This window comes from Sturnira hondurensis, unplaced genomic scaffold (assembly GCF_014824575.4).
Source record: "Sturnira hondurensis isolate 20B ecotype Veracruz unplaced genomic scaffold, ASM1482457v3 Scaffold0020879, whole genome shotgun sequence".
NCBI classification, from domain to species: Eukaryota; Metazoa; Chordata; class Mammalia; order Chiroptera; family Phyllostomidae; genus Sturnira; species Sturnira hondurensis.
In genome coordinates, this window is record NW_028093510.1 from 210,259 (window position 1) to 238,131 (window position 27,873).

Below are 27,873 nucleotides of genomic sequence, written 5' to 3' on the forward strand. Positions count from 1 at the left end.
ATCTATGTTTTGACCTGTAAATTTGTGTTAATTTTATTAAAATAATTGTTTTTAATACAAACAAATTTCTTACATTTTAACTACAGGCTATATGTTTGACACTGTCTCTCATTGTTTTATATGTATTGATTTTTGTCTTTTACTAGATTGTATCTCTTGAATTGTTAGCTCAGTGCTAGACTAATAGCTTTCTGTTTATCAAGTGACTTGCTGATTAATTACACTACATAACTGTGTGAACAACAACAAAAAAACAAAATTAGTGTTTTGTGGTCATTACTCCCTAATAAGGAAGTCCATTTTTCTATGGCAATTTAAAATATGCACATTTGCTATTATGAAACGGATAATTGAAGGAACAAAACTGGTGCTTTATTACTTTGTGACTGGTAGGCTGTTTCAGAGATGATAGGATTCTGCATACGTGATGAGAGGGATGCTGATTTTTTCCTTATTTATCTCTACATTCCCCCACTGCTGGAAAGCAAAAAGTCTTCTCTCCCTTACACAGATACCATACAGGGCAATAATCATCTGAGCGTCTGATGTATAGTAGATGCTATATCCTTTGCTTAACTTAGTAGATGAATAGATGTAAAATACGGTTTGATTATAAAATTGTACTTTATAACCAACTTTCTTGGGAGTACAAAGATTTCACAAATGGTAATATAACTAAAGGAGCCCAAAGTAATTAATGCATCCTCCTTAAGTACCTTTTTACAGAGATTACCAGCCATTAATATTGGAATAGGAAACATTTGAGGCCACATAATACGTATGATCTTTTAAGACTAGCTCTTAAGACATTTTGCCTGCAATGTAAATAGCTGCCACTAGTTGGTAGCTTTAATTATGAAACATTGTATGTTTTTTTTTCTTGCTAAAACTCTAAGATTTTAACACTTCATTCAATCAACCTTGCATTTTCTATAAAGGTCTAAAATTGCAGTATAAATTTTAAGTCACTATAATTCTCCAGTATAAACAAAGAGATTATGATCTGGAAATAGTTTGAAAATATATAGAAACCTAAATACAGATTAAATATAATCTCTAAATTATATTTGACTAGTTCAGTCATGCTTACCAAATCTTCAGTTTCTTATGTTATTTATTATGCTTGTTGTTAAAAAATGTTGGGGCCATATTTAAAGGTGTTGAGCAGGCACTTAATAAATGAATCTTTGCCATTTGATGCTTTGTGCGGCTGCTGGCTAACCAACAGGCATCTTTATGGCAATTTCACAGGAATTTGTTCTAGGCATTGCTGATACCGAGAGTTTAGGAAATGCTTACTCCTCTGCTCCTGGGTATTCAGAGTAATGATTAGCATATTAGAGGCTGTGAGAAGTCCTACTTTAAACAAGTGCGTTTAGCCTTTTTAATCCATCATCTTCCAAACATTTTTGACCATAGAACACTTTTTATTTTTCAGCCAAAACCTACCAGTATTGTAGTTTAGTATTACAATGTAAATGTTGTAAGTAGGTATTTCACAGGACACACTTTGGAAACACTACGTTATTGTTGAGAGAACCGCCATCTGTTTCAACTACCATTTTTCTGCCTCTCTTTTCTTCTCTGGTTACAAGAAAGGAAAGAATAGAATTAGGGAGAGCAGAAGAAAAAGAAAGAGGGAAGGAGATAAAAAGACAAAAAGAAAAAAGTACCATGAACTTGACTTGGTTTGCATGATAGCTAGTAATACGTCATTTTTCTAATCAGAAAAATGTTGTCTTGTGGCAAACATGCTTTTGTTGCTGCCAGCTTACTCAACTGCTTCCTTCTTTGAAATTCCTGTTTTATGTACAATTTCATTTTCCTAAAATGTCTTAAGGATACACTTTATCATACTCTGCCCTGAATAACTCATCTCTGTCAAAGCTTTCATGTAGAAATTGCTTTTTTTGAAAAAGGGGTAGGGGTATTTTCTTTTCCCTCTAACCTTTATAGAACTCTACAAAATATATATGTATTTGAGATCTCCACTTCTGGAAAGATAGAATAGATTTAATTTGTCCTACTCCTCCTGCTAAATGCAATTAGAAACCTTGGACATTATTTATACAACAGTATAAGAAGACTCTAAGAAGTGTAGAGAGAAGACAGACCAATTAGAACTTGGGAACCAAGGAATGACATGCTACTGCGTTCCTGAGATTTCTATTTGCCTCGTATGTCCCTGACTGCATAACAAAGAAGCAGGCAACCCAGATACTCCAGTGGGCACAGACAAACAAAAAAAAAGCCTCACACAAAGCCTTCTCTTCTCAGCAAAAAGACCCGAAAAAAGACAACCTAGCAAGATTAAACATGATTATTCCAGCCAAAAACCCCAGAAAAAGACTACAATCTAAAACCCACCCCAGTAAGATAGACAACCTAAGTTTCTACCCCCACCAGGCTATAACGAGGTAGACCAGTACTCCCTTCCCCACCTGGCAGATATCAGAGAAGACTGAGTGAAGGGGCAGGAATTTCACTCCTATTGGGCATTAACAAAGTCCTCCCCAAACCATGGTGTCAGTGGAGACCATGTGAATGTTACTGAACAAGAGAGGGGTTTGGCTGCCCATTGCCACCCACAGACAAATTCTGGAGACAGAGGTTGGTGAGGGAGGAAAGAGGTCTTTATTAAAATGTTGTATAATTTGGGAGGATGGGGTTCCTTGGAACCTCCTTATCTGTCCTTTGGAGCCCAAGGTGGCTATGCCAGCAGCTCTCCAGCTTCAGGTTCCCTCCTGGAATCTGCACGTGTTGTCAGAGCTGCTATTCATCCTGTGGCTTCCAGAACCAGCCAAAACCACAAGCCCCAGCCAACCCATTTGCCAGGTGAATCCAAGAGGAAGAGCACATTTCTCTCTTCCCTCAATTCAAATCTCCTGGCCCAAACTTCTGTGCTCTCTGGGAGGGTCTGGCACCCCCTCAGCCAATCCTGTCCTTTTCCCAGGCTAGACTGACAGGACAGCATCTCCCTCACCTTCATGTTGACCTGTACAGTCATATGCAACAATGTCCTCTGGTCGCATGCCCACCCAGGGGAGATCCATCAGGAGAGAGTAGGAAGGCTTTTAGGTTTGCACACAGTAACTTCTTCCTGACAGGTCTTTGCCCAGGAGTGGGGAATCTGTTATCATGCACCCGTGCTAGCCTCCTGCAGCCCTTCCCCTCTGCTACTGTTTGCACAGCTCACACTTGAGGCACTGGCCAGGTTCCCAGCAAAGACTGACAGGAAGCCAAACAAAAAAGACCACATAGTGGATGACTCCATTAATATGAAATGATCAGAATGGGCAAATCAATAGAGACAGAAAGTGAATGTTAGTAGTGACCAGGGGCTTGGGGAAGGAGAGAATGTGTGGTCACTATGAATAGGTATGACATTTTTTGTGATGATGAACATATTCTGAAATTAGATAGTGGTTGCACAACTTGGTGAAGGTACTAAAAACCAATGGATTGTGTAGTTTAAACGGTGAATTTTATGGCAAGTATATTATATCTCAATTGTTAAGTTACATGAGAAAGAAAAAAGAAAGCAGAAGTGACTATTTAATATCTGATAAAGCTATGGACACATTTGTCCATAGCTTTATTTGTAATAGCCCAAAACTGAAAATACCCAAAATGTCTCAATATGTGAGTGGTTAAATAAACTGTGGTTACACCTGTGCCATGGAATCATGCTGAGCAATAAAGAGAAATGAACTATTGGTGCGCACGTGCATCTCAAGGGCATTAGGCGGAGTAAAAACATGCCAGTCTCAAAATGTCATGTTGTCTGATTCCATTTTATAACACTCACAAAGTGACCAAATAGAGAGATGGAAAACAACGGGTGGTTGCCTGGGGTCAGGGGTAAAGGATTGCGTTCCGAGTGTCACCAAGGAGATCTTGGTGGTGATGGAACGATTCTGTACCTTGGTTGTGGTTGTAGTTGTGGTCACATAAATCTGCACACAGTAAAAAATGCCACAGAACTATACACATGTATTGTACTGAAGTCATTTTCCTGCCTTTGATATCGCCCTTTAAGGTGTAAGTATTGGGAGGAACTGAGTGAAGAGGACTCAGAACCTCCCTGTAATATCTTTGTAACTTACTGTGAATCTATAATTATTTGAAAATGAAAAGAAAAACTTTTGTAAATGGTTACATAAAGATTTTCTCACAGATGTTGATAGACCATGCTGCTCTTAATCTATTATTTGACAGTAGAAAAAGAAACATAAAAAAACAATAGTCTAAATTGTAAAAGAAATTATTGGTAAGAAAAATATTTTAATTTTGATATTTAAATTTAAGCTTAAATCAACATGAGTAAGTCATTTATGTTGTTTCTGTCTTTTAAATTAAGTATTCCATTTTCTTGAATAAAGTATAAACTGCTAATTTTATAGATTGAGATCTTGAAATTTAAATTGTCAACACAAGATGGCACTAAATTAAGTAAAGAAAAAACTTGAGTTTTTAAAAATTATAAGCTTGGCTTCATATGGTTAAAACAAAACTGAACAAAACATTTATCAAGTGAACCACTGTTTAACTGTGCAGTTAAGGAAGTCCCAAATTTATGTGAAAGCTAAATTGTGTTCAGCTTCAATAATTTAGCTTTAATAACTGGTTCTATCTTCACTAATTGGAATATTTAAGCTTTACTGCATTTTCTAATCATGACTTAAATTTTCAAAGAGGTACACAAGAAAAGAATGATAGTGAAACCAAGTTAGAAATTACCAGTAATAGTAAAACATTAGCATTCTCTATTATTTACAGTTTTCCAAACTAACTAATAGCTTTGAAAAACTGAGATTACACCAGATGAAACAAAATAAATTTCGGCGAAAAGAGTTACCACACCTAAAAGAAGACATACCCTTTGAACCGAGCAATCTGAACCAGAAACTAGAGGTGAGCTCTATTCTCTTGGCCCCTTCGTGTGTGTGGAAGATGGATTTGCGTTGCTGCGGTGGGGGCGGGGGCTGTCTGTCTCTAGTGCACACAACGGCACGTGCAGCTGTGGTAACACACACAATGACACACAACTTCTTATTGAATATATTTTCATAGGGCACCTTCATTTCAGGCACTTAGTGAATTAAAACATCACTTTGATTTATACATCTTTTACACGTGTCAGCACTTTTGGAGCTCCAAAAAAAAAGTTCAAAGAAACTGCACATGTTGAGTGATGTTGAAGGACATCCCTGGGGTCTGTGAGAGCGAATATCTAATAAATCTTTTAATGCCTATTTAACTATTAGGTTCTGAAATCCCAGTGAAGCCTTGTAACAGTTTTCAGAACACAGCTTGAAGTGTCAGGGTTTTTTCTTTAAAGAGGTAGTGCCACTCCAATACAGCCACCCTATGTCCCCTAGGTCTTCTAACATCTTGGTCCCTGAAAAGGTTTACTATGTCACAGATGCATGTACTCTTATCCCCCTAACTTCTCAACCTTGGGAAAAACAAACCAACTGTTTTTCTTCCCTGTGTTCTTGAGCATCCCTCCTACAGGTCATGGAACAGTGGATACAGATTCTACTACACGTTCCTATTCTCTAACAGTAGATGAGTTCCCAGTGCTGCTCGGTTGTTTTGTAACTGACTTCCAGTTGACCCTCACAGTGTTATCTCACTCAATTTCTCACACTGTTCTCAAGCTCTGAACCCCAGCTCCTACCAACAGCCAGCCAGTAATTTCAGTTTCTTCTTTGTTGATGTTGTTCTCTACCTCCCCATCATCCAGGTAGGAACCTGTTGGGAATCTCAGCTCTCTTCCTTTCCCTTATTCCTCATACTCCAACCCAGATTTTCCTCTCTTTTTTTATCCAGTGCCTCTTATCTCCTTTTTCCTCCTATCTACTTTTCATTGTCTGGTTTTATACTTTATCATCTTACTCTTTGATTAACAGTCTTTCTCAAACTTGTCCTCCCAAATATTTTTAAGAGCAGAAAAAAGAATTCAGATCACAGACCTATAAGCAGCATATAGCAATAACTTTGCAGAAGCTTGGGGGTTGGGTTTTTAAATTCCTGCAACTTTGGGGGGCAGGGCAGGGAATATAAAACAGAAAACTGTACTTGAATAAGAATTAAATTTTAAAAAAATAAATAAATCCATCTTTTCATTATTGAAATGATTAATTTTACACATTAGCTTGACTGGGTAATGGGTGCCTAGTTATTTGGTACAACATTATTGTGCATGTGTCTGTGAAGGTGTAGAAAAAAATAAATAAACTCCTGCAACTTTGATATTCTACTGAATAATGAATATATGTTTTTAATACAAAATTACTAAGGTTAACACTCTAGTTAAGTACAGCATGTATAACCCCTGGCTCTTGCAGTGCTGTGACTAGTGTGGCGTTAGAAATATCCTGGTCTTATGTAGGATGGCGAAAGATGCACACTGTCAAGATACTTGCTTTCACTGAAGGTGCACAAGCCAAGCTGCCCATTATCCATTTGATTGAGCCTCGTGGGGTTTAGTGGGAGAACCACATTCACATAGATCGTTTAGACAAAGAAAAGCTTTACATTAACATTAACTACTTTGTGTGATACATCTTACATTTAAGAAACTAAGTATTTGCATAGAATATATCATAAAAGTGTAGTAAAAATTAGTCCAAAATTGTGATCAGCTTGTGTTTGTACAAAAATTATTAAGCACACTCTGTAGATACAGTTTAATCTGTATAATTATGGAAACACTTCACGTACCTGTTTTTACTTGGAGCCATTTGAAAATTAATATGTAAGAGATGGGCTGTTCCAGTTTTAGTCTGTATCTAAGCTTTTTCCCCTTTGAGACAAACATTCACACACTGCTATAGCAATAGGGCAACGGGGAGCAGCGTGCTCAGTGAGAGAACAGGATAATTTACGACATAAGACAGGTCCTGCCAGACTCATTTATTTACCCTGTGACCTTTGGGCAAGTTGTTCACCTCACAGAGATTCCATGTTATTAACAATAAATAGGGCTAAAATATCTTATAGGTGACATTGTGGTTATGAAAGAAAAATGTATAAGTGTACATATATATTAATTTAGGTGCATGCTGAAATATTTAAGAATAAAAATGCGTGGGGTCTGAAAGTTGATTTAAAATATTTCCAACAAATAAGGGTGAAGAGAGAGGGGAAATAAAAATGGACTAAGTCAACACAGGTTAAACTGTTGAAGGGTATATAGAAGTTTGTTATACTCTCTATTTTTATGTATGAAAATGTTCATAATAAAAAGTTAAAACTATCTTATAGGTTAAGGTGTGTAAAGTCCCTGACATACAATAATTACTAAAGAAATGTTTGTTCTATTCTTCAATATTTAATATTTAATTAAAAATATATATATGTATTTAAATATCTAAAATAATGTATAAATAAAATAATGCAACTTCCACTAGAAACTTTAATTTTAATAACCTGGACCCACTCTCAACTTGAAAGGCCCAGAGAAGGCTTCCCAGCTGTGGAGACCTTTCTCTGGAGGTTGAGGCAAGTCTACAGACCCTCTGGGACCTGGACTGACACCTCCAGTCTCTACAAAAATTCTTATAAAGCCCTCCAGGTCTCTTCTGGGCCCCCTAAGTAATGGATATTTTGTGCTCACTTGCTAATCTTGAAACCAATTCATCTGTAAGACAAAGCCATCCACAACTATTAAGCCCTTACTAATGTATATTGGGTTGGCCAAAAAGTCCATTACGTTTTTTTCCATATGATGGCTCTAGTAGTGCTTAGTTGTCTTAAACTTCATTCAAAACAATTTTGTTAGACTGTATTGTGACAGCTGTCATATCAGCATACATTTTAAAAACTTTTCAAAATTGGTGAACTTTTGTGCTGCCATTTTAATATTGAAGATGAAAAAATATGCAACATTTTTGGTATATTATGCTTTATTATTTCAAGAAAGGTAAAAATGTAACTGAAATGCAAAAAAAAGATTGGGACAGTGCATGGAGTAGGTGTTGTGACTGATCGAACATGTCAAAAGTGGTTTGCAAAGTTTTGTGGTACTATTGACATTCTGGCAAAATAATCCTTTGCTGTGAGGCTGTCTCATGCATTGGGAGATGTTTAGCAGCAGCCCTGGCCTCTACCCACTAGAAGCCAATAAATAGCAAGAGATAGCCTGTGTACTCAAAATATCCAAATCAATAAAGTAATTGGTGAAAATGAAAAATGTGTCTTTTGTGGAAAAAATGTAATGGATTCTTTAGGCAACCAACTACATTTATAGCCTTGCTTGGCCTCCTTTCTACCTGTTGAAGAATTTGTGATTCAGGTTAATGCTCGTGCCTCTTCCTAAATTGTCCTGGGAACTACTTATTTTCCAGATTGATGTTGTTGGGTAGGAGATGCTAAATATTAGTATTATCTGAAAGATATAAACTAAGTCAACCTTGCCCACCTTTTGACTTCTGATTCCAAAAACTCCTTTCTAGATTAAAAGTAAACAGCAATTTTTATGTGCTTTCTATTGATTTGAAATGTTACCTATTTTTTATTAGAACTGAGTCTTATAAATTGGTCACTTACTAAAAACACTGTTTTTATGTACCCAAATTTTAAACTGTCAAATGTCAGAATCAAAGTCAATAATTTTAAATAAACTATCTCCATTTATCTTAATATATATTTGACCCTTGAACAATAAGTGGGCTAGAAGTGCCGACACCCCTACCCCATGCAGACCAAAATTGATGTATTACTTTTAACTCTCCCCAAAACATAACAACTAATAGCTTACTATTAACCAGAAGCTTTATTGATAACATAAATAATTGATTAACACATATTCTGTACGTTATGTGTATTATATACTATAGTCTTACAATATAAGCTAGAAAAAATGTTATTAAGGAAACCATCAGGAAAATAAATGCATTTACAGCATTTATTTAAAAAATCCATGTGTGAGTGGACTCATGCAGTTCAAACCCATGTTATTCAAGGGTTAACTGTAGTCAATTTATCATAAAGTATTATTATGTATTTCAAAGGGGTCCATCCATATTTGCCCAGTCTTATTACCACCACTCAATTTCAGGTCACCTTTAGTCACTATGGAAAGCCTCCTATGATACAGCCTTTCTTCGCTGAGTGTTTTGAAACTCGTGGCTTTAAAAAATAAATTTTTTTTCAAATGTCCTTTAAAATCAGATCACTATAGAAAATATGAAATTCTATATTCTTCTCATTTTAAGCAAGATACAGCAATCATTCCCTAAATAAGTATATTTATTTCCCAGCATGGCCAATCCAGTCATTTCAGCCATCTTCCAGAACAACACCAATCACTATGGCCCAATGAAGTGTTCCAATTTGACACCTTCGCAGAGGGGGCTGAAATGATCATGACGTCCTCTGCATGGCTTTTATGTGACACTAACATTGCACTTGTACTGTAAAATGATTTGTAAAATTATGTTTACATGTACCTTTTCCCTACTTTATTGTATATTCCTTGATTTGTGTCTTTCAAAAAATTTTTAAATCATGAAGTGTTTCCAAATTCTCTTCTCTCCACAGTACCTGGTGGGCGCTAGGTGCTTAATAAAAATTACTGAATTGATTATTGAGCACATCAATACATTCATGCTGTGTGTCTATATGCAATGATAGCTGATCAAAGGCTTGGTAGTTATAGAGTTTGTTTCCAACCATTTTGTTTTCTTGACAAAATTTAGTGAGAAATGTTTAAATTCTAGGAAGTATTAATATCTTGCTTTTGTTTGCACATTCGTGGAATATAAGTGGTGTCTGGCACTTTGTCAGGCACCAGGAGGAATACAAAAGTAATGAAATGTGTAGTACTTACTCTTAAGTCGCTTGTAGCCTGGACAAGGAGAAAAGGTAAAAATGTCCAGCCCTAGGCAAAACTGAGGAATAGTGAAGTTTCCTTTGGCATTCCCAAAGCTATGTCCTTTCCTCGAGTTGAGTTATGAATAGGTAATCATTCTCCCTGAATACACTCCTTGAGCAAAATCTTGTAGAATTGAGCATGCTTTAACAAGTTATTTTGACCACTTCTTCCCCAGGTTAACTCAGCTGGTACTGCCTAAGTGAGGCCTGAACTTCTGTTCCCAGGAAGGAGTTGATCTTGGCTTCACCTTGCCTGATAGCTTTGGAAACCACAGGGACAGTCAGTGATCAGTCCAAGCACCATCCCATAAGAAAACAGGGGAAAGGGTTTGATGACTGAGTATAGAGAATGAAAGAAGGCAAAACACTTCGGGTCTTTGCTCAGGAAATAGAAAAGAAGTACTGGATGCAGAAAACTATTTGAAACTTCCTTATTAGTAATCAGCATTTGTTATAAGAGAATTCTTTCATTTTTAACAAAAAGGCTTAATTTTTGTACAAGGATTAAGTTACAAATTCCATATTTTCCTGATAAAAAACTAAGATATATCTAGCAATAAACCCAAGATGAGTGATTTGATACTTTTTTGTTTTCCTAAGGGGGGAAATGCACTTAATTTTTTCTCAGAATGAAGATTTACAAATAAGAGAAGGCCTGTTCATTGTGCTTTAAAATGAATAATTTTCTCCCATTTATTTTTGTCCTTCCACTTTTTTTTAAAGGAATTTAGAGCAAAGTCCAGAGAATGGGACAAGCAAGAGATACTATATCAGACTCATCTGGTTTCTTTAGATGCTCAACAAAAAGTATTGTCTGAGAAGTGTAATCAATTTCAGGTACATTATCTAATTCTACCCTCAAAATTAGAATAAATTAGAGGTTAAATATTACTATTTTTGCCATTCAGCATATAATCTTTTTACAAACAGAACTGCCAACTAACAGAAAATAACCAGAATAGGTCCAGCTTTGGTTTTAAAGTCATAAGCACATGAGACATCTGTAATGGTGAGTTTAGTCTGCATGTCTCAAAGGATGGTGTCATTAAGTGTCCACTGTGAGTAGCACATGTTTTTGCGTGCCTGTGGGCAAGTCACTTAGAAAGTTGACAGTTGCTTGGTCCCTGCATTCAACACCAACACAACCTAGACATTGAGATAATACATGTCCTGATTTACAGGTAATAATGACAAGTGAATGGAAGGGATCCAAATCCGTTTAGAAGTCAAGGAGTAAGAGAAAAATTTGGACTCAACCAGGAAACATCCTCCAGCAGGGGTGGGACTGGGCCTGACCTTGAAGAATGGTATGTGGTGAGACAGGAGAGAATGCAGTCTAGGTGGTGGAAATAACACCAGCAGAGTCACTGAGCGAGAGAGCAAAAGGCAAATTCTGGAACTGGAAAATGGGTCAGTGGGCTGGTAGTTCATTTGGCAGGTGGGAAAGGGTAGGTGGTAAGGAAAGGTAGGGAATTGGATACAGATTGTAATAAGCTTTTAACACTTGGATAAAGAATTTTGAATTTTTATTAAAGCCAGTAAGAAACTATTGTTTGGTTGATATACTTTTCATTCTCTCTTTAAGTTACTTGAGTTATATGTCATAAATGTTCTCTGAATTCAACAATACAAAACAATTTGTTGTAAAATTAATACTTTTATCCTTTTACTTCATTTTTGTCCATTTAAGATAAATACTGTTAACAGGTGTTTATCTTTACTACTTTTTCTTTTGTTTGTACAAACATGTAAAAATATGTATTTGTGTGGAAGCTGCATATTTTTTCTCTTAAAAAAGTTTTTACTTAATAATAATCCATGGATATCTTTTTGAGTTACTACACAAAGTTCTATTTAGTTCTGCATAGTATTTCATAGAATATAGTAGATACACCAGATATACCGTAATATAAAATAGATATACTGTAATTCTTTTTATCATTTCCTTATTGATGTACATTCAGGTTGCTTCCATTTTTATATTATTCCAACATTATAACAAATATCATTGTATGTGCACATTTAAATACCAATAGTTTTCTATCATTAGATAAAAATTCTAGAAATAAGAATGGATTTTGAGCCATAGGATATGTCCATTCAAAGTTTTAATAAATACTAGCAGATTACTACTTCAAAGGTTATAGTAATTTACAATTCATGAGTAGGTGGTGAGAATTACCCATACCCTCACCAGCATAGAATATTACCAGTCTTTTCCACCGACTTGATGGACTAATAGTAATATTGGTTTGATTTGCTTTGTATTCTGACTGCTTATAAGACTGAGCATCTTTCTGTATTCTCACTAGCCTTTTTCATTTGCTCTTCTGTGAATTGCCTATTCATAAACTTTGCCCATTTTTCTTTCTTGTTGTTTGTACGTTTCATATTGAAGTGTAGAAATTTCTGTACAGAGAAATTATTAACCCTTGTTCTATATGTTGACAACTTTTTTCTACAATCGTATTGTTTGTGTCATTTTGTTTATTTTTGGTTATAGAGACATTTTCAACTATTGTGTAACTGAGTCTATAATTTTACTCTTTTTATACATTCAAGATTTTCTTTCTTGTGAATAAGAATTTCCTATGTCAAGAGCTCTGACTACTCTACATCTTTGCTTTGAGGTTATACAAATATATTTTCTTTTTATGTCATCTAAAATTAGGGTTTTAGAATAAACACAAGACTGAATAATAGAGGGTAATGCTTCATTATCTAATAATGTATTTAAAGGTGTTTTTCTAATTGTTTTCTGTTATTCTTGAACTTGATTAAGCTTAAACATAATATTCTCCATTTAATTAACACAATTTTCATATTTCTCAGAGACAGGCACAAAATTACCAAACTCAGCTAAGTGGTAAAAAACAGTGCATAGAAGAAGACAGCAGCTCTGAAATTCCTCACCTGATATATGAATTAGATCCTAGTTGTGAAGCCAGCGAGAGAGATGAGTTCATTATTGAAAAATTAAAATCAGCTGTGAGTGAAATGGCGTTAAGCCGGAATAAGTTACAAGATGAAAATCAGAAGCTCTTACAGGAACTGAAAATGTGCCAAAGACAGTGCCAGGTGAATACATATTTATTTTTCAACTGATATTGCCCATGATTTGTATAAATGATAACAATTATATGGATCAGAAAGCTAATTTTATATTACATGTGTCAATTCAGTTCATATTTCCTCTTCATAACTAATTGTCACTTGATGAGTACATCTATGAAACCCATAGGTACTTTACCCACTACAGTGCGCTGCGGCTCTGCAGTGGCATGATAACAATGTATTCCCAGTGCGGTGTCACAGAGGTCACTTAGGACCTTTATACCTAAAACCCACAGCCCTTTAACCTCACACCCGCCTCTGTCCTCACTGACCCTGTGCCTCTTTGACTTGCAGGAATCCTGGGTTGGAGATCCAGGAATTTAGTAACGGCTCAACACGCTAATAACCTCAGTGAGAAGTGTGAGGGTCACTCCCCGTGATTTGGCATTGTTAACCTTACCATAATCACTTATCAAACAGTGGCCTTGAGTTTTTTGTTTGTTTCTTTGCTAGTGTTTCGTTAACTTGCATGTTGGTAGATGGGATTGATGGTTGTTCCAAGCTAATTTCTAATTAGCTAATTTCTTAACTTGAAAACATCATGTCTTTTCTTTCTACTAACCGCTGAAGATATATAGCATTCATCAAAAATGCTCATTATAATTTCTCTACTAAATATGTATTTCTGATTCATGATATCCCAGCTACTGGAGACATTTTATGGTTTTATCGCCCATTCTAGGTCTCATCTCCCACCTACAAACATTTAGTTTTTTTCCTCCATTGGCCCACTTTATTCACTGTCTGAGCAGACTTTCATTCACTTCTCTAAGGTATTCCACCACAAGATCTTCTGCCACTTAAACTCCCAGGGTCCTTTATTTGTCTTGGGCCAACTCCTCATCCCCACATCCTGCTACATAACATGGATTATAGAATGGGGTTTGTCCTTTAATTTCTCTCTCCACCAGCATCTAGTCTTCTATATTCCCCTTCCCCAAGTTTTCAAGGGGGCACATCACACGGCTCCCAGCTTCTTGAGACTATTCCGTGATATTTCTAAGAGAAGTGCCTCTCCCCCATCCCAAATTCTAGCTCTGTTGGGGAGGGATTTTTATTCTAATACAAATTAGAATACAGATGTAAACAAATAAAGCTAAACCACAAATACTAAACACCGAGGAAGGCATACATTTTGTAGACATAGAAAAGGTATTGACATTTTCCCTGCCTTCAATATGATGATCTCGTACATGAGATTAGCTCTTATTCCTCCTCTCCAGGTTGTCTACATGGTGTCTAGTGTTCAGCTCACCAGTCAGCCTACCCAGTCCTGTGGAAGCTGGGTTTTCATGATTACTGGTGTTCTGATGGGATTCTCTCACACTCAGAGGCTGCTTTCAATTCATCTCCCTGGGTCTGGAGCAGCTGGTCATGCCTCTGGCCCTGATTTAAAGACAACTTAAATTTTTGTTACGCAGCTGTCTTTGTACTGCTGGAGCCTGTGCCGAGATCAGAGTCAATAGATAAAAAGATTACTTTTCTGGGTGTTTTCTGAATATTCTCCCCCAGGTTTCAGGTTATCCTGTACACACAGAGGAGTTCTTTGTCTCTTCTTAAAGACTTTTGGGCCCTGGTCCCTAGAAATCTTTAGTTTGCCTGAAATATATTTCACAAGTCTGGTTCTACCCTTCAGTGAGGTTCAACTTCTTCAACAACATAGTTTCTCTTAAACACCCCCCAAAGAATTCTGTTCAGACCTGTTACAACATCCAAGAATATTCTCTTCCATAGCCTGAGCTTCAGCTCTTGGGCCCTGGCTGACATGTAGAATAGAAATCTCTGCCCTTACATCATATTCTAGAAAGAGCCTCTGTTGCCCTTTTTGGGAATCATGACTGACTCTCTCTGTGACACTTTCCTTGAACAAGCTCACCTTTCTGCTTCTCAGAACTGGATCAGTTCTATTTCTCCAGGAAATGATTTGGAGAATTTTGTTAAAAGAAAGAATGTTAGAAACAGAGGGAGAGTGTACATTGGAAACATTAATAAATTAACCTTCCCACTTCACATTGTAAATTCCACCCTGTCTCCAAGTAGATATCTTAAACCTGTGCTGCTCACCCTTATCACACTGACATGCCCTTAATGACAAGAAGGGAGAACGTGTGTCCTGAAAGTCTGAACAGGCAGCAGGAAGTTACAGAACTCAAACCCTCGAGTGGCCAAGGCCACCCTGTCCTTTAGCCATATCCTCCAGGTAATTGACTTACCCTCCTCACCCAAGGCCAACAGGGTATAACTCACCCCTCAACCCAAGATTTACCCAAACTTCCAGAGCCTTACACATACACCTAAGAAGGCTCTCTGGGTTGTCTGGGCTGAGGAAAGTCCATGTCACGTACTTTGACTTTGACTTTTCCTTGTGTATACATATGCATATTAATGTATTTAATAAGTTATTAAATGCCCTGAATATATTCTACCAAAATAAAAACCCATCTATTTATAGAAGTCAATATAATTATGAAGTACATATTTATTGATATTTATACTAGAGTTTATAAAATAACTATTAATTGTCTAATTGTTATAATTTTCATTTAAATCAGTGGTTCTTTGCTGGGGTGATTTTGCTCCCAGATGTCACTTGGTGATACCTGGATAAGTTTTGGTTGTCACTACAAGGAAGAGTAGTATGAAGGTCATCTAGTGGGTAGAGGCCAGGTATCATGTCCCACAATGCACAAGACAACCCTTAGCAAAGAATGATCCAGACCAAACTGTACATACTGCTAGGTTGAGAAACTCTGCTTTAAATTTTATAATGTTCCTTTTCTCATATTCTTCACCAGTAATTTTCTAACTTTACTTTTTAATGTTTTCCATAGTTAGTGATAATCTTAGTGATGAATGTGACTGTTACTGATTCATTGTCCACCATTTCTAAGAGAAAGTTACTTTTACAAATATTTGTTCATTTCAAATATAATTTAGTTAACCTTGGATCTAGGAACATCATGAATGTTAAACTAAGAATTTTCACTTTGTTTTACAGAAGAATTGCATGTGTTAAAAAAATAAATGTATTTTTTGGAGTATGTCACACACATGTACATATAATTAAATTCTAATGAAAAGATTTTTGAGAAGTAATTTGGTTAAAAAAATTCAATATAAGGTTAAAAATTTAATTTACTATAATTCCCAGAAAAACACTATTTTTGATGTATTTAGAAAAAATGCTGAAATAATGCTTTCATTTGGACATGTCTCTGTTTTATTTCCAAATTTTACTTGTGCTTCATTCTTTTGCTTTAGGATAAATATTAAGTGATAAAATATCAATTATTTACTATTTGGTAGATGATTTGAAGGTTTAAAATCACAGCTTCTCTCAAAACATTAATTAGGCAAATTTGTAACTAAACTTGTTTTATAAAATTTATATTTTACACAATGGGAATAATTAGAGGTAAATAATCACTGTAACCAGTGTGTGCATTTAGAAAGAAGTTTGTCTTTTTGCAAAACTGTCATGTGACAGTGTTGCACAGAAATTTAAAAAGGCAGCCATTTTCATCTGAATTACTGTCAGTTATTGTATATAAAATTCTCTTCAGTTTACAACACACTTTAATGCCACATGCATCTGAATTTTCACGTCACATCTTCTCACCTGTCCTTTTACAACTTTGAAATGTGTCAATATACATATAAATTTCATTGCATATATTTAATCACTGTGCTGCACCACACTCACGTGTATAAAAATATGCGGTGTTTCCCATTGGAGATTAATGACAAATAAATTCCTCTGAATTTTTTCAAATATCTATGCTCAAAAAAATCTTGACCTTTTTTTTGTTTGTCACTGTGTCATTAAGTACTAGAGCAACACTCTGCAGTAGAAATATAATGCAAACCACAAATATAATTTAAGTTTTTCTAATAGCCACATTAAAAAATTAATACAAATGGGTGAAATTAATATATAATAGTAATATATTTTGTTCAATACAACATCTAACTAAAGTATTATCATTTCAACAAGTTCATTATAAAAATTATTCAGATAATTTACATTTCATAATAAGTCTTCAAAGCTGGTATGTATTTTACACTTAAAACATATCTCAATTTAGATGCTAAGTATTCATCAGAAATCTGTACCTAGAGTTCATATAATTTACAGTTAAAAAAGTAGATTTACATAACCAAGTTGTTCCAAATAAACTTGAAAGTGTTCTAGTAGCTAAAATACATACTGAAGAATAATTTTCCTGAATATTTGCATTCACATTGAAAATAAATAACTGATTTAACTTTCATGCAAAAACATGCCAGTTTTAAAACTACGTCTAACTTAAATTCGCTAATTCTTAGATCCACTCAATATTATTAACAACTCTCACTTTATCGATATCAACACAGCCTCTTTTATATTCCATTTACTTACTGCTGCCATTATAATTAAAACTTTGCATATCTAGTCATATTAGAAAAATGTATCAAATCGTTACTATTGATTTGTATTATGAAGATTTTCAATTTCAACATAAATTCTCCTACTTGTATAGCTAGATCATGAATAAGTTTTTTCCCTTAATGATGGAGACGTCACTCTTATAGGTATTGTTTTCATTAACGGTAAACAAAAAGACCCCATTTTACTACAGTTTACAGAATTTCAGTTCGCGCTAGCCCACGGTGACACCTCATTTCATTGGCCTGGAGTGAGAGCCCGGTTGGCCCCACCCCCCTGAGTGAAGGCCCGCAGCTCTTCTACAGCAGCTTCTTGGTGGGTGGCTCCCTGGTGGCGATTGTGCAAACAAGGAGCCCTGATAGTGCCTTCTTTAATTGGCCGAAATAATGGATGACATTCACATCAAATTAATTTGTGTTACTGCTTGCTAATCTATTGTTTCACATTCCTTTTGTTTATTTTGACATTTTAACCCCATCTAAAAAATCCCTCTCTTTAAACAGGCACTTTACCCAAACAAATCTTTATCCAAACAAGTTTATTAAATCACCTCTTTGAATATACTCTTAGACTTACCTCCAAGTCAGCCAGGAACTTCTGCGGCTAAAATATTGCAACTAGGTCCTTCAATGAGCCCAGGTCTTTAGGTCTCCTGAAAAAGAATGTATATTTTAAGGCTTTCATTAAACAAGTTATCTGGGAATTCGTATGTTCTATGCTGTCTACATCATTAAATTTTGAAGCTTCATGAATATGGGGAAAGAATTAATGAGTAAGGAAATATATATCCACATATATAGGCTTGCACATGTACTTTCAAAGCAGTATTATTTCATGATAGTAAAAAAAGATACACCCAAATGTTCATTAAGTGATTAATAAATACAAAAATTAATAAATAATAAATCAATATTATTTATCAATAAAAAGAAATGGCCCTGATTGCCTAGCACAGGTTGGAGCATTGTCCTGTACACCAAAAGTCTGCAGGTTCAACTCTCAGTCAGGATGCATACCAAGGTTGTAGGTTTGATCCCTGGTCAGGATGCGTATCAAAGGCAACTAACTGATGTCTCTCTCTCTTGCTCTCTCCCTCTCTCTCTCTCTCTCTCTTTTTCTTTCTCCCCCACCCAGCCTACCCCCCACTTTCTCTTTCTCTAAAAATCAATAAATGCGTCCTCAGGTGAGGATTAAAATTTTATAAAGAAATAAGTAAAAAGAAGTGAAGTACTGGTGCATGCTACAGCTTAAATAAAACTTGAAAACATTATGCTTAGTGAAAGAAGCCAGTCATAAAAGGCCACATAGTATATGACTTAATTTGTATGAAATGTCTAGAATACGCACCATAGAGATAAAACATGCCTTAGTGGTTGCCAGGGGCTGGGAGGAGAGAAAATGTGGAGTGACTGTTAATGGGTATTAGGTTTATTTGGGGAGTAATAAAAATGTAGTGGAATTAGATAGTAGTGATGAATCACAAATTTGTGAATATACTAAAATTCACTGACTTGTATGCCTTTGATGGATTAATTTTAAATATGTAGATTATATTTGAATAAATATGTTATTGAATATATATTAAGATTCTTGAACAAATGACTTTTGGAAAAATATCTGTAAGGTTTTCTAAAGCCTGTGTTAGTAGAGAAACCTCCTGCCCTATGAACACCCCACCCCATCTTTACCAATAAGCTACAGGTCCACTGCACCTACTTAGTGTGAAACGAGTTCCTTTGCATCTTGAATGTTCTAGCTGGACTACTAGGCAAAAGATCTGGATTTCTGTTCTGAAGTCTGCCAGTTGTGAGCTTGTAACTTTAGATCAAGTCTGGCCCTCAACTTCCTCATCTGTAAAAATGGCAATGGGTTTAACGAACAGGGTGAGGCACACTCACTAAATACTAGTTTCCCTGTGTAATTGAGTGTCAGAGACATGATGAGATGGAGGGACTCTGTCCTTCCTCTCTCCCGGAGAACAGCCAAGTACTGCTGGAGAAAATTGCTCAATAGATCATGGTCACAAACCTCGCATGACAGCTCCACACTGCCAGGAATCCCGTGCCGCTCCAATCAGGTCACTCTCCCATTCCCAGTGCAGGTCATTTCAAATCCTTTTCACTCTAAAAATAACTCTCAAACCGGCCCCCCTCCTCCCTTCCACCCTCAACACCTGACATTGCCCTTTTGTTCACAAGGAAAATAGAAACCAACTGGTAGCCACTGTCTTATCACCTCGTATGCACATGCATGAACTTGGCTAGGTTCCATCTTCCTTCCTTCTTTCCTTTTGCAAAACAGGAGGGCCTTCCTTTTGCTTTAGGCAATACTTCCACTTGTGCTTGGGAACCCTCCCATTCGCCTTCTCGGGATCCCGACACCATCACTGTTACCCCTTCTCTCTCCTAACAGCTCTTACACTTGCCAAAGTCTCTCCTACTAACAGGGTAAAACACTAAACTCACAGGATTGCTGGTGTTTCTAGATATCAGCTGAAGTGTCAGACTGCTATTGGACAATAGCGGAACCATAATTTATCAATTGCATTGTTGGCCAGCTTTAAAATTAGATTTTTTCTTGGCTATTATCAGGTTTAATTTGGGAATTATTTGCATTAATCCAAATTTTATGCATTGATATTTTATTCATATTCTGATGTTTCCCTCCTTCAAAGTTACATACAATGTGGCCATCTTCGTGTGATTATTTGATTACTCTTTGTCATTATCACTAGACTGTCAGTTCATTTAGGAGAGATTCTATGTCTCTATCCTTGGTGTTGAGTATATAATAACTTAGTAAATATTTGCTGAATAAATGAATGAAGAAATGAAATTCTATAAGACAGAGCCAGCAAAGGGCTATCAGTTCATCTGAAATTAGGCTGGTTCATAGATGTTAAACATTTTTTAATATAAAATTATTATATATCATGATATCCAAATATGAGCACTGAATTTTTTTTTTATTTAGGCCATGGAAGCAGGACTCTCAGAGGTGAAAAGTGAGTTACAGTCACGTGATGATCTCTTGAGAATTATAGAAATGGAACGATTGCAGTTGCACAGAGAATTATTAAAAATAGGAGAATACCAAAATGCTCAAGAAAATAAAAAAAGGTATATTCTTTATATTCAGCAGCCGGAATATGCTCAAAATATGATGTTTTACTTTTTCATACTTGAAACTAGAATTAAATGGCTTTTTTCTATTATATGCTGTTAATTATTAGATATTAGATATTAAAATAAAATTGATGGTTATTTTATTTTAAAAATTAATACCTTTACTTACCTAGAAAATTAAATCATGTTCTGATCTATGGACACTTATGTGTTATACTGAGTCAGAAATTTTCTTAGAACTTTTGTTCTTTAGGATATTGCTAAAATAATACTATAGAGCTGATATTTAATTAAATAAGATTTATTCCATATTTTTAAATGCTTTTATTTTGATTGCCTGTAAACCTGCTAACTTTTTCACCTATAAATGTTGTACTCATTGTGATCTCCATACTCAGCACCTTGTTATTTCCATTAAGAGTTTTGTTAGAACATATTTTCTCCTCTTTTAAAATTAGATAGATATTACATATTCCATAACCACATAAACATTATTGTCTATGCTTGTGAATGAATGGTGTGATTATTTCAACCATTCACTAATGTTTTCTAATTCTCATTAGAACTTGAATCCTTCTCAAATCTGAAGGCCAATGACAGACCAGTGACAGGGTTTTCAAAATTGAATAGCCAAATTGTGAGGGACATTTTATTGAAAGATGATTACATTGTTTTAAAGGTAATAATCATTTCTTCAAAGTTGTGGTACTTGCTAGCATTTCCTTGAGGTTTACCCTTTACAATAAGTGGCAAATTAAGGTTCTTAAAAATTATTAAGTCTCAATTATAAAATACTTTTTTTGGAAAAAATGACCTATTGTATGTCTCACCAAGGGTGGTAGAATGCCTATGAGACAGTCAGCATTAATGAGTGCTCTGGATACAAGCTATACACCATCATCACCAATCATTAATAAATCTATTGGAAATATATTATGTGTAAGGCACTGTTCCAGAGTAGTAAGTTGCTGAGAAATGTCCTCAAAGAAAGAATATATATGCCTAAAAGCATAAATTTCCTAGAAGAGCCAACCATTCAACTACATTTCTTTTTATTTTTGTGAAGAATGTTGTAGGTGCTTTCTTTTTAAAAAATATTTTATTCATTTATCTTTAGAGGGGAAGGGAAGGAGAGGAAAATGTGGGTTTGGGTCCTGGGAAACACAGTAATGAAAGTTACTCTTTATTTCTTTATTTTGTTTGTCTTAAACACCCAAAATGCCCTCTCTAAGGTGCAGGCACCATTGTGGAAGAGGTAGGCACGTGAGATAGTATGAGCCAGATGAGAAGGGCACAATGAGCAGGCAGATCTGACTCCATCTTTTTAAAAAATATTTTATTTATTTATCTTTAGAGGGGAAGGGAAGGAGAGAAAGAGAGAAATATCAATGTATGGTTGCCTCTCATTCGTCCCCTGCCAGGAACTGGCCTGCAACCCAGGCATGTGCCCTGCCTGGGAATTGAACCATGATCTTTTGGTTTGCAGGTCCATGCTCAATCCACTGAGCTACACCAGCCAGGGCTGTAGATGCTTTCTGTAGAGCCATTTCACAAGGCCAATGCTGAATTCCAAATAGTACCAATTGTCCTTTGATCATGATTTAACTTAAAGTCGTACAATTATTCACATATTTGGCCAATGCAACTCTTTTGTTATGCCTAAATAACATGGGAAGCATGCTTCCCATCCTCTATTTAAGTTGGTATTTATTTTGGTCTCCAGACTACATCTTTCCCATTTGGAGGGTATTACTCAGTTCTAGTATTCTGAGATTCGATGAGCAGATATTTGACTTTTCACAGTTTCCATCCTATTTTAGATGTTGGGCATAGTCTTCTCAATGTTCCTCTTTCCCATTGCAAGTTTCTAATCCTACTTTGTTTTTATGTGCACATGGCTCTGCATTTTATATTTGTTTGGATTTTGTTTCTTCTTTCTAATTGTGTTAAGGCGAATGCAGACATACAGTAGTTTTATAGAAGTAGCATTGTAATGTTTTTATTCATTATCAGAACTTTTCCAAATAATGCTAAGCTTTTTCTTTCCTTTTGTTTTCTGTTGTAGCAGCTCCTTGGGATGATATGTTCTGAGTTATTAAAAATAATTCCAACACTCCTTTCCTTCATGACAAAGATAGTTTCCTGGTGTTTTATATTTACCCTCTTACATCAGCACAACTATCGTTCTCTTCTATGAACTTGTCCACATTGAAGTTTGACATTTGTTCTGTTCACTAACTCAAATTTACGAGATCATCATGAGGTTCTTAACCATTCAGTTCAGCATTCCACTCCCTAAAACTGCTTAGGAAAAAGTGAAAAAAAAAAGAAATTTCATTTTACCTCATTTCATTTCATTTTACCTTCCAAATCACAGAAATTTCATTTTACCTCATTTCATTTCATTTTACCTTCCAAATCACAGCGAATAAGAACATTTCAAGGTTGGTCTTGAAATAATGTTTTAGGAGAATAATGGGTAAAATGCTCACAATGTGTTATTGAGTGGAAAACAAAAAAAGACTGAAAAATAATATGTAAAGTACATTCTAATTGTATCAGGAATGTTTATGCATTTATAAACACTCATAGGGAAGAAAGACAATATACACAAAAATGCTGACTATGTTTTCCTTGGAGGACATTGTAGCAGTACATATTCTCATATACTCTGTTTTCTACACTTAACATATATTTGATAACAAATATATTTGTTAACAAATAGTAATATTAATATTACTATTAATTTATACCTTTTAAAAGATTCCCTTATTTTTAATCTCTTCATTAGTTATTTTTCTATTAGTATTCAGATGCGGTGTTTGTTTATATGATTTAAGGTTTTGATTTGTGGAACATTTTTAAAAGTTCTTCAAACCTAAAACTGTAATTACGAGTGGGCACCTTGCCTCAAAACTCTGGACTCTACCTATTAGTCAGGCAATAGAAAGCATGCTGCTTTCCTTGCCTAGTTATCTTCTTTTTTCTGTTTTAATTTTTATTTTACCAACTTCCCTGGTGTAAGCATTACCTGCTTATACTTCTCCATGCTTCCTATGGAAACTATACTTTTTATATTAATTCTTTGTTTCTCCTCTTTAGTATCTATATGTGGTTGCCATTCCATGTTATAAGTTGAACAGCCAAAAAATAGATACAGTTGAGCTCTCTCGGGTAGACTCTCAGAGTCAGTCATATTTGGAACACTTTTATGGAGTGGTTTCTCCTTCCTCAGACTTCTCCTGACGTAGTTTCTTTCCATGATGCGGAAGCAACTCAGGTCTGTTTCCTTTTTTTGAATGCGTTCCCAAGCTATTTTATTGTAGGAGACCGTCTTCTCTTCTTATACAAAAATCTTATCTTCATATGCAAACCCAGTATGCTGCCAATTTTTAATGTATAATTAAAATTCCATATTAATTACTACCTGGGTTTTTTTTTCTGAAGCCATTTGCACTCAGTTAAACTGGTAATTAGTTAAGGGATCTGGATGTGTTATAACTTGCAATTTCTGTACCTAGAAATGTTTCCAACACACTAATAATCTATCTCTGTTCTCTACAATGGCCAAAAGTAACAATATAATCCTAACAATTTATCAAATTAAGCTTGATTTTTACTCATTTGAATTTGTAGATTTGAATCATCTTATTCACCTTGTATTAAAGAACCAGAAAGGAAAAAGCAAGGGCTGCTTTCAGTGACCCCAGATCAACCAAATCATGAAAAAGAATTGAATAAGGTATGGAAAATAATGGGCTCCATTCTTTCAGGCAGATCTGAAGTCTTTAAATACAAAGGGGGAAAGCGTCTTTCTTCTCACTCCCTTCTTTTTCCTTCTATATTTTCCCCAAGCTGCTAAAATTGACATTCTTCTGTGTGATGCTATAAAAACCCCAGGCTTTAGGATGTCGCTCTGCTATGGTGAGAGCATGTGAAACTTCGAAGGCCATGGTTCCATGAAAGGTAGCTTAGAGCAAGAAGCATGAGAGCACAGGCTTGGACTCAACCATATGTCATGTGCATAAGCTTGGGGAAGTTGTGTATGCAAGTTGCTCAGGGTCCCTGTTTCCAGGATGGGAATGGGATAATTAGTACCTGCCTCATAAAACTGTGATGAGGGTTTAATGAGAAGTAGATAGCTGCTACTTAAATAGCACTTACCATGTGCTAAGGAGCTGTTCTAATAGCTTAACAAATCTTAATTCATTTATTCCTCACAACCATCTTATAAGGTAGGCATTAATATGATCCTCTTTTAATTATTTGAGGAAAGGCAGGCATAGGAAATTTAGGTAATTTTTTCCAGTATTGTAAATTTAATCTGGCAGAAGCTGGATTTAAATCTAAGCAATCTGGCTCCAAAGCTCATACTCTTCTCCTAAGTTAAAATCCATAAAATGTGCATGTGAAGTGCTTAGAATAGGGCCTACCCAGCTCAGAGGGAGCTCCTACAACACCGGCTGCTACTGTCATGGGTCACACCCACATTTTGTCACTGAGCACCGAACATGTGCCAAGTACTCTCCCAGGAGCTAGAAATACAGGGAAGAATAAGACCTGGTCATTGTGGTTCTCAACTCTGACAGAAAGTACATTCTTAGGAAATCCAGTAGTATTTTCCATGAGTTTATCAGTCTACTATACCCTTCTCCGGTCCTCTAGGTTTGATCACACAGAATATTCAGTGTTACATAATCTAAACAATTGTTAAAAGCAGGAAAAATCCATGTTTGGAAGGGTGTCGCTTTGAATTACCATCTAGTGCCTGGCATAGTGCCTGACATACAATAAGTGAAAGTAAATATTTAGAGAATGACTTAATATTAAGGCTAAGGTCCCCCATAATTATATGGTGTCATAACTTCAGTTATTGTTTGTAGAAATTCAACAAACATTTATTAAGCATCTAGTAGAACTGTTGGCTATTCTGCTTATTTCTGCAGGAAATATGATTATGTAAAAGATAAATCCTGACTCCCAAAGTGTTTACTGTCAGGCAACTATTAAGTGTAGAAAAGGTGATGTAAACTAATGACCATTTTTCTTATATTTTTCACATTATCTCATAAAACTAATTTTACTGATAGTTAAAAATATAACTTTAAAACACTGTTCTTTACGGTGCCCCTAGTGAATGTGTTATGATAAAATGTTGATTAAAACCACCTAAAGTATAGTTATACTGTTGTTAACGTCATAGACTTAGAAAGAATAATAAAACTTTGAGTAACACCAGAAATATACTGATTTTGCACAGTTTCGACATGAAAGGAGACAATACAAGGCACAAATCTCTTTATAGGCTGTTGGAGACCTCTAGATAATGCATTGCTGTGCAAGAAAAGGTAACAAATGAATTGTGCATTAGCAGCAATAGCTTCCAGGACTTCTTTGTGGAGAGCATTTTCATTCTCTTGTAATAAAAGCAAAAGAGCCATGTATTATATATCTTCTTATTTTCAACATAGAACTATTTTTAGTCATTTGATTGTTTTAAAATTGACATTTTTAATAAAGCCGAAAGTCATTTGCAGCTAGGCAAATTAATCTCATTTAAAAGGAAGTTCTGCAGTATATAGCACACTGCTTTAATAACTAAATGTTGCGAAAATAACATAAAGAGTTTACTCCATTTTCACAATAGCATATTCATGTTCTAGCATTTGGTAAGTTTCATTTTCAGAAAACATGTAAACTATACCTCAGGGATGCAAACAGCAAAATTCAAACTGGAACCAACTAGAGAACCCAATTGTTTCATCAAATTATAAGAAAAAAGCTGGAAGAAGATTGGAGGTGAAAGGAGACTTGTAACATTGTCCTCAGGGTGAAGATATTGTACTTCACTTTCCTAGTCTCCTCTTTTGCTAGTAGCAGATGCCTAACTCAGACTCAATCATTTCCCTGCTCTGTGAGTCTTTATTTTTTCTGTTAAATGATGGGTTTAGACCATGTGATTTGTAAGGTATGTCCGGCCCTGAAATTATGAAAGTGTTAGTAATAAGAATATAATCAGAGGAGGTAGTATAATGCCTGAGGATGGGTCAAGTTTGCCTGCTAGATGTGCAAAATTTCCATGTCAGGGTGATCCCAACCTGTGAACCACCTTCTAGGGCTCTGCTCACAGAGGTTATACAGCACAGTGTGTGTAAGGTCCTGGAATCAGACTGCCTGTCACCAGGAATGTGACTATGACCAGTTATATGAACTCAAATTTCTCATCTGTGAAATGGAGAGATGTATGGGGATTAAATGAGATGATGCATGTAGAGTCCTTAGAACACACACAATCACATACAAAAAGAGAGGCTTTGAAAAGATACAATCTAGTTGCAATGCATGGCTCATATTTAGATCTCAATTCAAATGAACTTTAAAAATTTCATTCTGATACAATTTTAAATTTGAATACTTCTTGGATATTTGATGATAGTGAAGAATTGGTGTTAATACTTTGAAGACACTATAATGGTATAATACTCTGGCTATGTTCAAAAAAGGAAAGAGAGCGGATACCCTTGTTCTTTCAGAGCTATATCCTGAAGAAACAAATCTATTTTCAAAGTAAGCGCCCTGGGTACATTCATACATGTCTCTTGTGAATGGCCCCTAAGTAACTCTCTGGCCCGATTTCTCACAACACGCTAGGCCCCAGCCATTCCAAACTCCTTCTGGTTCACTGAGTGTTCATTCACCCCTGCGCTTTGGCTGCATTGTTTGCCTAGGCGCCCTTCTCCCCTCCGTTTTCCATGCGGCTTCCATTTATTCCTCAATATTTGGTCTGATGTCTGCTCCTCTGGGAATCCTATCCTGACACCCCCAGGCTGGGTTAAGTCCCCCCTCCACTGCATAATGCTGACATTGATTGCTACACTGTCTTATAACTGTTAACTTTCTGTTTCCCCCAATGAACTATGATTTTTTTACCTCCAAACCTCAAAACTTAGAGACAATAAATGATTTTTAAAAAGATGCTAAGAGGCTGGACTAAGATAGTGGTAGTAGGAATAGAGAGTAGGAATAAGATTTAAGAGAGATTGAAACAGAAGACACAGAATTGGCTGCTTACCTGGATTTGGGAGGATGAGGGCCAGTGGGGGTCTGAGGTGCTCCAGAGGTCCCCAACACAGAAGGCTGGGCTAAGGTTGGCAAGATGAGACTCAACCGGCTACGAAGAGGGGGTTATATGTTTTCATGGACACATGAAGTTTGAAATTTATTATAACGTGATTCTAAAAACATAGCATTTAGGCACAAAAAGTACAGCGCAGTTTAGTCAAAGAAAAAAAAGCACTGAATTTAAAGCTGAGAGTTCTAGGATCC

General features: G+C 35.7%; 1 protein-coding gene across 2 annotated transcripts in view; it reads left to right on the top strand.

Moving 5' to 3' along the window:
* The window catches only part of DEUP1 (deuterosome assembly protein 1), an 81,576-nt gene that overhangs the window by 24,567 nt on the left and 29,136 nt on the right, over window positions 1-27,873 (top strand). The window contains exons 5-9 of one of the 2 annotated variants that reach the window (XM_037030682.1): window positions 4,780-4,914; window positions 10,606-10,719; window positions 12,715-12,960; window positions 20,396-20,541; window positions 24,184-24,289. In XM_037030682.1, the coding sequence (XP_036886577.1) occupies window positions 4,780-4,914; window positions 10,606-10,719; window positions 12,715-12,960; window positions 20,396-20,541; window positions 24,184-24,289 (747 nt within the window). The remainder of the gene's footprint in view (window positions 1-4,779; window positions 4,915-10,605; window positions 10,720-12,714; window positions 12,961-20,395; window positions 20,542-24,183; window positions 24,290-27,873) is intronic. The other variant, XM_037030683.1, reaches the window with a different exon arrangement.